The sequence below is a fragment of the Salvia splendens genome, chromosome 9, assembly GCF_004379255.2.
Source record: "Salvia splendens isolate huo1 chromosome 9, SspV2, whole genome shotgun sequence".
NCBI classification, from domain to species: Eukaryota; Viridiplantae; Streptophyta; class Magnoliopsida; order Lamiales; family Lamiaceae; genus Salvia; species Salvia splendens.
Genome location: NC_056040.1, coordinates 12,829,578 through 12,842,161, shown reverse-complemented (window position 1 = coordinate 12,842,161; position 12,584 = coordinate 12,829,578). Strand labels below are relative to the sequence as shown.

The following is a 12,584-nucleotide window of genomic DNA, read 5'->3' as shown; positions in this document are numbered from 1 at the left end:
AGATGACCGAGTGCTATTTCATTCAAAGATCCAAGGTGGAGAAATATCACGAACTTAACCATGAGTTTGTTATTTCACATCAATGAAAAAATTCCGGCTATATTAATAGATTGAAGAACAAATTTGGAGGGTATGTTTCAAGAAAACTTATTCTCAAATATTGAAAATCTTGAAAGTCTCGAAGTTGTTGTCGAGAAATTACGAAAAAAATCCGTATCATGATATTATTTGCCGGAATTTTTTTTCAATGGTGGGAAATAACAAACTCGGGATAAAGTTTGTGATATTATTTACCAATTTCAAAGTTCATGGGAAAAATCTAACTTTTTGAAAGTTCGATGATATTAGATGTGAATATCCCTTTATGTAATTGTTGTCTCCCATAGTCGTCTCTGTCTCTTGCTACCCATACGACTCATGCTGCAATTGCTTCCTACGACACAAATGCCGACACCAAAATTATAAATAGTGTTTTGATCCCCCTAGTGTAAATATCATGGGTTCGTCACTGGTTGTAGGAGTTGCAATAGCGGCTACAAATGAAAATCAAGCAGCTATTTATCAGAGAGTCTAGTGGATGCATAGAAATCACATGCATCGGCATTTGTGATATCAGAGCTTGCTGTGAATTGTAGCGACCCATCTTTTTCAATTCTTGAATTTTCGTGATTACATGGCAATTTATTTAAAGTGTGATTATTTTTCATTTATTTGGAAATGTGTGTTTGCTTGATTTATTGGATGGGCCGTAACATGAATGGTGGTGGTCGTCATCATCAACAGCTGAAGGCGTCAGTCGAATGCATTATACGACAAATCACAACTAGTTGTGATAGTCAATTATATGACTCAGTAGTCAATTTCGTGTATTCGATTTGCAAGATTATATATCTGAATTAAATATGTATTGTGTTTATTTAATAAGATTGAATCTCACAATTCTATCCTAGATTGGTAATCATGTCATAGTCACTTCTTTCCAATTAAGATAATCTCACAATTCAATTATATACTACATCTTATGATTATTTTGTCTAACAAAGTGAACAACCACTTAGTGTTGGATGGAATTTATATATTGATTTGGCGGCAGTTTCTTTTGGTTACTAAAGTTAAGACAATGTTATTAAATGGTGAAAAAATGAAGTACGAAGAAAATAAAACAAGAAATATTAGTAATATTTACAAAAGAAAGGAATAACTTCAATCTTGGAAAGTCCCTAAAAAAACAAAGAATGAAAGGAGTATTATTCTCACTCATAAGTCATAACCGATAAGGCCACAAAAATATTTTTTTCATTTCTCGGATTAAATAAAAAGTAATTATGGCATTGCATTGTTCTCAATTTTGATTTTACGTTTGGTAGCCCATTTTATACCCCTTTAACCCTTTTTATACGAGCACTATGATGCAGTACCCTTTTGAGATGTTACCTCCATTTCTGTAGGAGCATCCACGCGATCGGCCTCCCCATCGGCGCCCACCGGTCACCATTGCGGAGGGAGGGCCGATTCCCCCTCCCCATCGCCTCCACCCCATGACCGATACATCGGCTGGGCCGATCTTCTCCTTCTTTTCTTTTTATTTTATTCATTTTTTATCCATATATATACCCTATTTCCGTACCAAATATTCACATTTATCCCACTTCATTTCATCTCACTCTACATTTTACTTCTCTTTAGTCACAATGTTTACAATATTTTTATCAATGTTTTAGTTTGTTTTTTTCAATATTTGTTTTAAATGTAGAATGTTTTCTTTTTAATGAATTTGTTTTTTTTATTAAGTTGTTTTAACTTCTTGTTATTTTATCATTTTATTTAACACTAACAATTAAAAGTGAAAATATAAAATAGTGATGATGTGGAAATGAGATAGGCTCTGAGATAGACTCTCATTGCAGGGAGATAGGCTCTGAGATGAGCCTGTTGACGTGACAGGAAAAAAAGAAGATAGACTCTGAGATGGGCTCTGTAGATAGGCCATCATTGTGGATGCTCTAAGAGTATCCACAATAGGGAGCCGCGACTCTCGGGCCGCAGCTCCTATAGTGGAGGACAAGCAGAGCTGCGGCGGGGGGGGAGGGGTAGCCCATGGTCGCACCGAGCAGTTGGCCGAGCCGGGGCTCTTGGGCGCAAGCTACGGCGCCCTATTGTGGCAACAGAGAGCCGCAGCTCAGCCTAAGTTTTAATATTTTTTTTATTTTCTTATTTATTTCTTAAAAATATATCCATTATTCTCAATTTTTTACCTCATTCCAATCTACACTCTTTTCAATTTATCTCAATTCAACTTTCAAAATTTTATATTAAATTTTTTTATTAAATTATGCATTTTTTTTATTTATTATAATCTGATAATTTTTATTCTAGTTAAATTAAAATATACAAAAAATAAAAAAATAATTAATTTATGGGTTGGGCTTGTCCACTATTAGGGTGGACAAGTTTTTTCGTGACCTTAGCAAGTTTTCGTGGCTTGGGCTTGGCCATGGCCTTAACTACTATGGACACCCTAATAGCCAGCAAAACCACAATTGAGGAAAGGATACGAAATCAAACAAAAAGCAATTGTAGCATAAGAAGTGAGGACCAAGATTAATGGAAAACCTGAATTGTAAGGAAATCCAGATAACAGAGCTTCATCTTGTTATGTGATTAAGGATAGCGAAAATACGTTAACAAATGTCAGGATCTTGTCTACATACCAAAAATGGCTACATTACGAAACGGAGTATCGATTTTCAGACAGCAAGTATATCAAACAATTTCCAGAAGGCTATACATGTAGGTAATTAAACAAAGAGAGCTGTCGGTTTCCGATACAAAAGAGTATAACTTAGCACACTTATCATACTTCTAGTAACAAAATCACATACACCTTTATGTACACAAAATTGAAATAAAACTTACAGGTCACGCGCCGAGCCAACTGGACGTAGTAAATGACACTAAGGAAACTAACAGAAAATGGAAGATTTCTTATCATTCCAGCTTAACCCTGTCTCCTTCCAGCTGCTGTTTCTCTGGCTCAGCAGGGAAGTACTTTATACCTACCATGTCGCCTACTTCACTGATTACCTGATAGCAAAGCCAAGTGGGTAGCATGAATTAGGAACCACAACATTTGGTGTATACCCACTAAATTAGAGAAGTCAAATAATAAATCCAATCACAGATACGAAATATTTGGGCATGCAGTACATGAAAAGCATGGTTTCCCATCAACTACTAAACATTGGTAGTTGAAAGAAACATGAACGAGGAAACACGAGAAAGGAAAGAGCAAAATTGAGTATATAGTGGTTTCCCATCAACTACTAAACGCTGGGAGTTGAAAGACTCACCTCCAAAGCTTTAACAAGGTCTTCCCTTGAATGAGCAGCAGAGATGCAAATGCGTGCACGTGCCAGAAGCAAAGGTGTGGCGGGAAATGCAACAGTCACAACAGCCACCTACATGGTGGAACAACATATGAAAGAAAATACACCAGAAATAAACCATCTAAGTGCTTGCTTGTGAAACTAACAAACTCAAAGCAAATGCAGGGAATATTTTGCCAGCTTTTGGATAGTTTGGAAGAAAATTGTACTGGAAAATGTGATCTATTAGAAAGAAAATATACTACATTTATTGTGTCCTAGGAATTTTACGAGAAAGGTTACTAATGCTTATAAATGGTTCAGGGAAACACTAAAGCTGAAAAAATCAAAAGGCTTACATTTCTTTTCAGGCACTCTCGTGAAAATGCAGGAATTTTTGCTGGATTATAGAGCATAATGGGCATCACAGGAGAATCATTATCACCCAGAACCTCAAAACCCATTTTCTGCAATTCGGATCTGAAAAAGTTGCTATTCTCCCGTATCTTGGCAAGTTTTTGAGCCCCTGTTAAAAACATTGCTCGATCAGGCCACAATCAGGTATAATAGAGAGCAGTGACACATTACAGTTATCCAAGCAACTAAAGGGAGATTGAATTCCACCTCTACTGGAGCCATCTTCGCCATTAACAACCTTAATGGAAGAAATGATCTGCTCCGCAGCAGGTGGCGATATTGAGGTGGCATAAAGATGAGCAGGGCAAGTATACTTCAAGTATTGAATAAGTTCCTGCAGAAAACAACAACAATGTGTACAATTTGGTCACAACAATGATAACAGAGTTCACTATGATGGTATGCATAACATATGGAGTATGACTTAAGAGTTCCTTCTTTTTATAAAGAATAAGTTCAGGCAATTATGAAATGACAGTGATTTGGAAATTATTACTGAATATCCCCAGTACAAGGAAACTTTACACAAAATCAAGAGATTATAACCAAATAAACCAAATATATATCTGAAAACAAAAGGGAAAGGCACTTATAAAGCAAGAATTTTATATTATCATATGTTATACATTTGTACATAGTCAGAAGCCTGAATAAAATTGCTAGCTCTCAACTACGATGTTTAAGATTTAAATACGCAGCCACGTCATAGAAAAACTGTTATGTTATAATGGAAAGAACCTTAGATCCTGCAATATAGCCGCCACATGATCCAAATGATTTTGTGAAAGTTCCCATCATAATATCTACATCTGCAGTATCAACGCCTAACAGCTCACAGACGCCCCTTCCAGTTTTTCCAACAGCTCCAATGCTGTGTGCCTCATCTAGATAAACATATGCCTGTTACAAAGCAAAATCACATGAATAGAAGAGGTTAGATATGGAGATGCAGAGAAAAGGCAGTTTAGGAAACAGAAAAAAAACGAGTTCAAATGTAGCATGCCTGTGAAATTGAAGTTTCAAATTTCTTTCTTAAGAAGAAAAAAGAAACCTTATTTAAGTTACCGTAATACCAAATTAGAATGATTCTAATACAAACAGGTCGTTCACAACTCTGAAGGACCAGACATCATTTGAATCAAAACATTTTAAGTTGAAGATTGGTGATTATTGAACAAAGAGAATAAGCTGGCTTGATTAGATAATTGCCTTGTATTTCTTGCATATGGCAACAATCTCAGGGAGCTGGCACAGTTCACCTTCCATGCTGTAGATTCCTTCCACTACGACCATTATCTTCTTCCAAGGTCTGTGGGTTCTTGGCTGTCCCTCAGCAATTTGTTCTCTGAGAACTTTCTCCAAATGAGACGGTGCTAAAGGAAGGATGATGAAAAACAAAATAAAACACTAAAAGTTATTCAATAATATTTCCAGATATTTCAGTTTAGAGGAAAAAATGAGGAATTCCTAGACATACTATTATGCTGAAAAACCCGTATAGTGGCTCCAGATCCACGAGCACCATTAACAATAGAGTTATGATTCAGAGAGTCACTGATAATCAGACGTCCCTGTAAATTTGAAATAAAATAAATACCATTGATAATAAAGAACCATCAGATTATACCAGTTTAACAAACTGGCGTACCTTCCCCATTAATACAGGAAGAATGGCAGAATTTGTGGCATAACCCATGCCAAAAACTATAGCAGCTTCCTTTCCCAAAAAATTAGCTACACACTTCTCTAATTCAACATGCAATGTGGTAGTGCCTGATCACGTAGTTTACTTGTCAATATAAATGTTAAGAGCAATATAAGTCAGTATATCTAATAAATTAAATTTACCTCCATCAACCCGTGTACTGCATGAGCTAGGGGCAAAATTCTTCAATGTCTCAATTGCGCGTGGTGTGCAGTATTCGTCTGCTGCCGCAAACCCCAAATAGTTATAAGATCCTAGGTTCAGACATCTTTTCACTTTTGTGGTTCGCCTGCATAAATTAGATTTTACTCAGAAATGGCTATCCAAAATAAAGTCGGAAACCATGTTTCAAAAATATATTTATTTGATTTTCTTTTATTTAATCTCCATATGGTTCCATAACAAGTTGATGTCAATTGTTATTGTATTAACGATAAGTTTTCTAAAATTAAATTATGGAACCAGAAATAGAAAAGACTAATGATTGTAACACCAGCAAACAGATACTTACTTTAAAGTTTTGTTGTTGTCATTAGAGATACGCTCCACCAAATCAAACCAAGCATCAGGAGAGCTTGATATTGGTCTATTAAAGCAATCCTGCAAATTACAAGAATATTTACGACTACTTTTAACTTTTGATGATGTCTAAAAGACATTCATATTCTACACCAATAAAAAAACAGTTTTTTCCGAATATCAACTCCAATTGATGGAGATAAAATGTCATGTAATATTAACCTTTTACTAGTTTACACTTCATATAGACTCTACTCTTATTTTTCACCGGTTTGTAATGAAACATTTTAGCATTCGCCATCGAAGGAGAACGTGAAAATCTAGTTCGGACAAGGCATTTGCATTTAAGAGAAATAGAAATATCTAAGCCGAAGTGAAAATAAAAACAAAACCCCTCTAGAAGTACCATTACTCACAAGATGTGTGTCACTAAAGATCAGCAAAAGTAGAAAATTAATCCTCATTCTAATTTCAGATACTACACAATACACAGACACAGAGAGCATATGGAGAGAACCTGAATCCGTAGATACAATCTCCGAACATAGAAATCCTCAAGCCCCAAGCAGATTGGCGCGTAGCCCTTCCACAATCAAAATCAAGGAAAGACACATCATATGAGAACCAAATCCGAGAGAGAAACATGTATTTGATGCATACAATACAAATCGCTGAAATGGTTGAGTGTAGAGTAGGAATACCTGAAGGCTGCTCTTGGACCACCAGTCGAAAATTTTGCGGAAAAAATCGCGGAGCTGGCCGAATGCGAAGAGGAGGCCGTAGCTGAAGTACGTGGTAAGGGCGGTGATGTAGGGAATTGTGATCATCTTGGAATCCGCAGCGGCGGCGATCTGGTCCCGCGGCGTGGAAAGGAGAAGAGGATCGGAGTCCCCTTGGATGAGATCTCAATGGAAAGAGAAAAGTATTGTGAGGAGATCGGTTCTGACCTTACCTCTTTTGCACTGATTTTCAAATTTCCTATTTTTTCTGGTTTGGGTTTAGCGATTTTCTGATATTTTTTAGCATCATTTTGGATTCTTTTCATTTTTATTTTCATTTTCATTTTCATTTTCATTTAAAGTATTCAAAATCATAGATTCTTCTTCCTCTGAATAATCAATCCACTTTTCAATTGCCTTCACATTTTCATTTTCATTTTCATTTATGTTTAAAGTATTCAAAATCATAGATTCTTATTCCTCTGAATAATCAATCCACTTTTCAATTGCCTTGACAGAGAGAGGCTTAATAGTTTTAATACTCCCTCCGTCTCGCACTACTTGCGCTTATTTCCTTTCTGGGCGTCCCAAGTTATTTGCACTCCATTTTTAGTAACAATTTATACCTACAGCCGTAATTGTTGACTTTGTCTATCACTCATTCCTTAATCTCCGTGTCCAAAAGGAAAGGTGCGAGTAATGCGGGACGGAGGGAGTATTAGACTTAAAAATTACTAGTATAAAGTTTTTATTACTTCGGGTATTTTTCAAAAGCTATGAAAATAGTCTTAAAAATCACAAAAAGATATACGAGACAAACTTTATGACACATGTTATTCAATGTTGAATTAAAAAATTAGGACATTGAAACGATGTCGTTTCATTTATAATTCAGACTAAGTCACATGGATTTTATGGCTACCTACGTAGAATCATAGTCCTTCGAGGTGGAAAAATTGAACTCTTTCAAAAGTTGGTGATTTTTAAAATTATTTTAAAAGTTTGTAGAAAGTTTCATAATACGCTTTTAGGATGAAGCCAAATTTGTGGATTCAAAAACACATGTTTTGTGTAATTATTTTTCTCAATAATTAGGTTAACTTTTAACCTAATCATGTGCGAATTGCTAACTGTTTATAATATTTAGTTTATTCATAAAAAGAAAACCAACTAAATCTCTGGAGAAGTCTAGAAATAGTTAGCAAGAATTTAATAGTACTCCATACTATTAGTTTAAGAGCCGTTTGGTCGACAAGAATTTAAATTTGAGAAAATTAATATGATTGATTTTATATTTGAATCTTCTCTCTTCATGGGGTTATAATAAGCATATGTATAATTGAAGCCCAGATTAGCCCATAAAAATGAAGAAAGGGGAAATAGACCATATGCGTAAACTGCTACCCAAGGTTTGGGCCGAAACAAACCAGAAGTGGGCCGGTTTTATTCAAAAAATCCCGAAAACTGCCGATTCAGTTCTTATTATTGGGCGATTTTTTAAAAAAAAAATTATATTTTCATAATATACGAAGTATAGAAGTTCTTTCAATTTTGATATGGCACTGATGTGACAATTTAGATATTATTTTTCTTACTACACCATTTTATATACTCCATAACATAACAGATCGATCTGAGGGAGAAAGTAAATAAGATTCAGTTTCATGCATATAACACAACACCAAAGAAATACTCTAGTCTTACCAAATGATCAATATTGCCGGTGAAAATTCATAAATGTTAAGATTTCCTTGTATATAAATATCACCCCTAACTCAATGTGGCCACCCCTATACCTCTTAAATGTATAACCGATCTAAAGATTCTGTGCCTTCGAAAAAGTCAGAAGATAATGTGGGCAAGTCAGTGCTTCTTCTTCCCAGCACTGGCTTTTGTTGGAGATGTGATGATGTTCGCGAAAATGGTGACGATAAGCACCACTGAAATTAGTGAACCGTACTTTGCCAACAGCATCTACAGAAGGATACAACAAGATCAAACGAAGGAAATGTTGAAGTATAGGCTGTAATTTTCCAAAATTTTGAAAATGGTAGAAAATTTAAAGCTCTAATGCCGACATATTCACTATCAAGAAAGATATGCTTATTAGCACATGACATGTAAAACCAATATCCATGTAATGTATTTGAGAGCACATTGCTTCTAAAATTTGTCTAATAGGCATATAGCAAGAATCCAAGATGTATTTATATTATGAGGAAAGAAAGTTGTTACCTTTGCCTGAAAGTATTTGCACATCCCAAAATGATTACGATGCATAAGAAGATAAAAACCAAGTTAGTATCATAGGAAATCACCAATGAATGTGTATTGAAAAATAAAGCTTCATTACAATTTGAAATTTGTTCTCAGCAGTTGATTCGGATAGAATCCTCAATGGTAGAATAGGAGTTGAATACACTTCCTGTGTAAAAAATAATCAGATCACAGAAACCTTTACAAGAACTGTTTCTGATAAATTCAATTTTGAAGAGAGCATACCTGTAGTTTCGACTTTGTGGGAACACGGTAAGTGATCAAAGCAGGCGTCCCATAGTACACCGTTTTCACCTTCGACTCCAATTCAAATGAATGAGACACAAGGGAACCACTGAGATAAAATGAAAACGACCCTCAAATCAGTAAAAAGAAAGGTTTGACGAATAAACTGTTATATATACAGTAAGTTCTAAACATTAGAGACTTACGCATCAAGCTTTTCCCAAGTCTTGGATGTATTTCCAATAACAGTGTCGAAAACCTCTTCAGCCCAATTATCATCATAGAGTGCAACATCATAGGCAGGTCTGCATTAATATTACACATCCTATTATTTTCTAGATTCAATGTCTCAATCAGGTGTACATCATATGGCTCAACAAATTTCTGGTGATTGTAAGAACAAAATACCCCTAATCTTTACAAACAAAACAACTGGAGTTTTTATTAGGTTGGACATTGTTCTTGGAGTGTCAAGCAGCAAAACTGCATCATCTAACTAAAGAGCTATGACGAAATTGTAAACATAAAGGATACACATACACCTCAAACCAATCAATGAGTAAGGGAATACATTCAGTGGTTGCCAAAATCCATGTCGAAATGATGAAATTTGAGAAGTAAATAAAAAATTAAAAGTAACTTAACATAATCAATTGATTTGCATAAATCAGATTTTGTCGAGATCCAATTCTTTTTTTTCCGAATTCTCTTAGTCAAAGATTAATTTTGTGAATTTCGGAAACAAAGTATAAGAGCAACTATTGATTTGATTTTAGATAACATCTTTATCTCTTCTTTTTCATTATATCAATAGCATTATAGCAGTTTCGAATGTAAACTAACGTCGTCTAGAATCTAGATGCACCAAAATAAGCAAAACAAATTCAACAACAATAAAAATGCAGCTTATAAATCCATCATATAAACAAACACAGATTAGAAAATTTACAGAGTATATAACAAAAGGATCAGCAACAAGAAATGCTCAAACAAGTGCAATTTCAGCAATCAACCACCAAATTGAAAAAAATGAGCGCACGTTCATACACAAAATCTCAGAAGAAATGCAAGTGAGAGAAGAGGGGATTACTTGGATCCAGCGTTATAAATGTCGACGGAGACGGATAACCGCTCCAAATCCGAATTCACCTTCGTGCGAGAAACTCTTTTATGAGCCACGATAAACGGTGAATTTGCAGATTCCGCTAAGGCTAAACAAAGAATTGAGATCGTGCATGTGACGGCGACGATCGGAGACGCGAAGTAGTTCGCCATTGATTCTTCAATTTCAAACTGTATTCCTTCGTTTTCTGACTTTTTTCTGACGGAGATTTCACTGTCAGTCGTCAGACTTGTGCGGACAGGTCGGCATGAAGTCCATTTTCTATTTTATATCGTTTAAATTGGACCAAGCCCAATACTATAACTGTGGGCCTTAATGGCCCAGTAATTCTCTACGTGATCTTGGTGTATTAATTTAATAAATAAAAGTATTAGGTGCTAGGCGAGATTTTGTTATTTTGGGAAATTTGTATAAAATATGTTGGTTAATTTGATTAAGTATTTCTATCAGTTTGTGAAGAAGGTCAATCCTCAATGAATGCTAATTAATGGACGAATGACATGACTAATATAGCCATAATTTTAATCTATAGGTGATTTATTCATGACACAATACACAAAAAGTGGATTCAGATACATTTGCATTAAATTTTTTTATCTTTTTTTTCAAAGTAAAGTTTAAGATAACAATATAGGAATAGTGCTTTTTATATTATTTTTTTTTTCTACTTTACTTTTTATTCTTTTTAGTTATTTATTAGTATCATTTTCTTAAAATAAATGCGAAAAAGAAATATATCATCATCATTTAAAATGATACAGAGGAAGTAATTATTTTAAGTAATTATTTTGAAAACGGTATTTGAAAATATATATTTTTTCCATATCAATGAACACGTAAGTTTTGCTCTAAAAAGTGGACATCTCAATTAATTATGACCAAGTCAATAGTATGGCTAAATTGCATAATTAAACAAAATCACGATATCATATAAGTTACTCCCTACGTTTCATAGTAATGGAACATTTCTTTTCGACATGGAAATTATGAAAAAAGTCGTATAATATATTAAAGTAGGAGAGATGAAAAGGTCTAGATAATAAAGTAAGAGCGAGAGAAAAGTAAGAGTGGGAAAATGTGTTACTCCCTCAGTTCCCTCATAGTTGAGGCAAAAATTTTCAGCACGGAGTTTAAGAAGAGATATTGAGTGTGTTACATAAATAGATAAAAAAGTAAGACATAGAAAAAAGTAGAGAGAATATAGTAAAAAGTGAATAAGTAGAGATAATAAAGTAAGAGAGAGTAAAATAAAAAAGAGAAAAAGGTTACTGTTAGAATTGGTATACTGAAAAGCATATTTCGAGCATGTTTCACGTATAGAATTGCTTGTATACAATAAACTCTACAATCCACTTTTAACCCAAGGCGAGAAGAAGTAATTTTATCGCATTGGTGTTTGCTTATGCATTTATAAGATGTTTCTCAAACATTTAAATGTATAAAAAGCAAACAAGTCTAATTCTTCTGCAATAGTAGACTGGTCGTGAACGACGTTAACAAAAGGTGACGCAGTCTGTTCTTTGTAGAAGAGAAATATAATTTCACAACCTGGATAGGTTTTGGCTACCTATCATGAAAGGTTGCAGTGTCAGTCCGCATATTTCCTTACCTTAGGAAATAAATGACACTGGTGTGGTATAGCACTGAAGGATCTAACAGTTGAGATAAGTCTTTCTTGCTATTTACTGAAAGACGAGGTCTCGGTGATTATTATTTCTTAATCATTGTTGATATAACATTGAGCATACGATATTGATTATGCACTAATTTGACTTATCAAAAGGTGCAGATTTTTCGCAATCCAAGAATTATGATATCTTGGGTAGTGGTGATCAATGTCTAGAGGTGCTAGTATTGTTATTGCAATTAATCGTGTGTTGGGTGAGTCCAGTTTGATAATATCCTCAAGAGGTGTTCGAAAAAGGTTTTATTATTCAGAAACCCGGCCGGTTGGAATTTATTCCAGAATAATAAATAATGATTTTGAATTAGACAACTCTTGGAAAAAGATATTAATTAATTAAAGTCAAATAGCATACTTAAATTAATTAATGGATATTTATATCTTAAACACATGAAATAATAAATTAAAGAGGTAAAGCCCGAATTACTCGTAATTTGGGATTGGACGGGCAGTCAATATTATTTTACTGTAGTGACTGATAATAATATTCTGTCGGACTTGTATTAAATTGGGGCTCAATATAATTAGTAAAAATCCAACAGGTTTGGCC

General features: G+C 34.5%; 2 protein-coding genes across 2 annotated transcripts; both read right to left on the bottom strand.

Moving 5' to 3' along the window:
- Positions 1-2,761: 2,761 nt before the first annotated feature.
- LOC121746834 (long chain base biosynthesis protein 2a) lies at positions 2,762-6,995 on the bottom strand. The gene is made up of 12 exons (XM_042140772.1): positions 6,708-6,995; positions 6,524-6,589; positions 5,999-6,087; positions 5,631-5,776; positions 5,431-5,555; positions 5,260-5,353; positions 4,992-5,155; positions 4,521-4,682; positions 3,990-4,116; positions 3,725-3,891; positions 3,351-3,458; positions 2,762-3,084 (listed from the first exon to the last, which is right to left on the bottom strand). The coding sequence occupies exons 1-12, from the start codon at positions 6,831-6,833 to the stop codon at positions 2,989-2,991; spliced, it is 1,470 nt and encodes a 489-aa protein (XP_041996706.1). The 5' UTR covers positions 6,834-6,995; the 3' UTR covers positions 2,762-2,988.
- Positions 6,996-8,359: 1,364 nt separating this feature from the next.
- On the bottom strand, positions 8,360-10,573 carry LOC121747081 (translocon-associated protein subunit beta-like). Its single transcript, XM_042141061.1, has 6 exons — positions 10,318-10,573; positions 9,434-9,532; positions 9,228-9,336; positions 9,079-9,150; positions 8,961-8,966; positions 8,360-8,699 (listed from the first exon to the last, which is right to left on the bottom strand). Exons 1-6 carry the CDS (start codon positions 10,500-10,502, stop codon positions 8,589-8,591), a joined length of 582 nt encoding a protein of 193 aa, XP_041996995.1. The 5' UTR covers positions 10,503-10,573; the 3' UTR covers positions 8,360-8,588.
- Positions 10,574-12,584: the final 2,011 nt, after the last annotated feature.

Bases quoted from the DNA above. Each gene is read 5' to 3' on its own strand.
- LOC121746834 (XM_042140772.1), bottom strand. From the start codon at position 6,833: ATGATCACAATTCCCTACATCACCGCCCTTACCACGTACTTCAGCTAC. The intron at 3,459-3,724 runs GTAAGCCTTTTG...TCCACCATGTAG, and splicing joins GAGAGTGCCTGAAAAGAAAT to GTGGCTGTTGTGACTGTTGC. The intron at 3,085-3,350 runs GTGAGTCTTTCA...CTTTGCTATCAG, and splicing joins ACCTTGTTAAAGCTTTGGAG to GTAATCAGTGAAGTAGGCGA.
- LOC121747081 (XM_042141061.1), bottom strand. From the start codon at position 10,502: ATGGCGAACTACTTCGCGTCTCCGATCGTCGCCGTCACATGCACGATC. The intron at 9,337-9,433 runs GTAAGTCTCTAA...ATTTTATCTCAG, and splicing joins ACTTGGGAAAAGCTTGATGC to TGGTTCCCTTGTGTCTCATT. The intron at 9,151-9,227 runs GTATGCTCTCTT...TTTTTTACACAG, and splicing joins CCACAAAGTCGAAACTACAG to GAAGTGTATTCAACTCCTAT.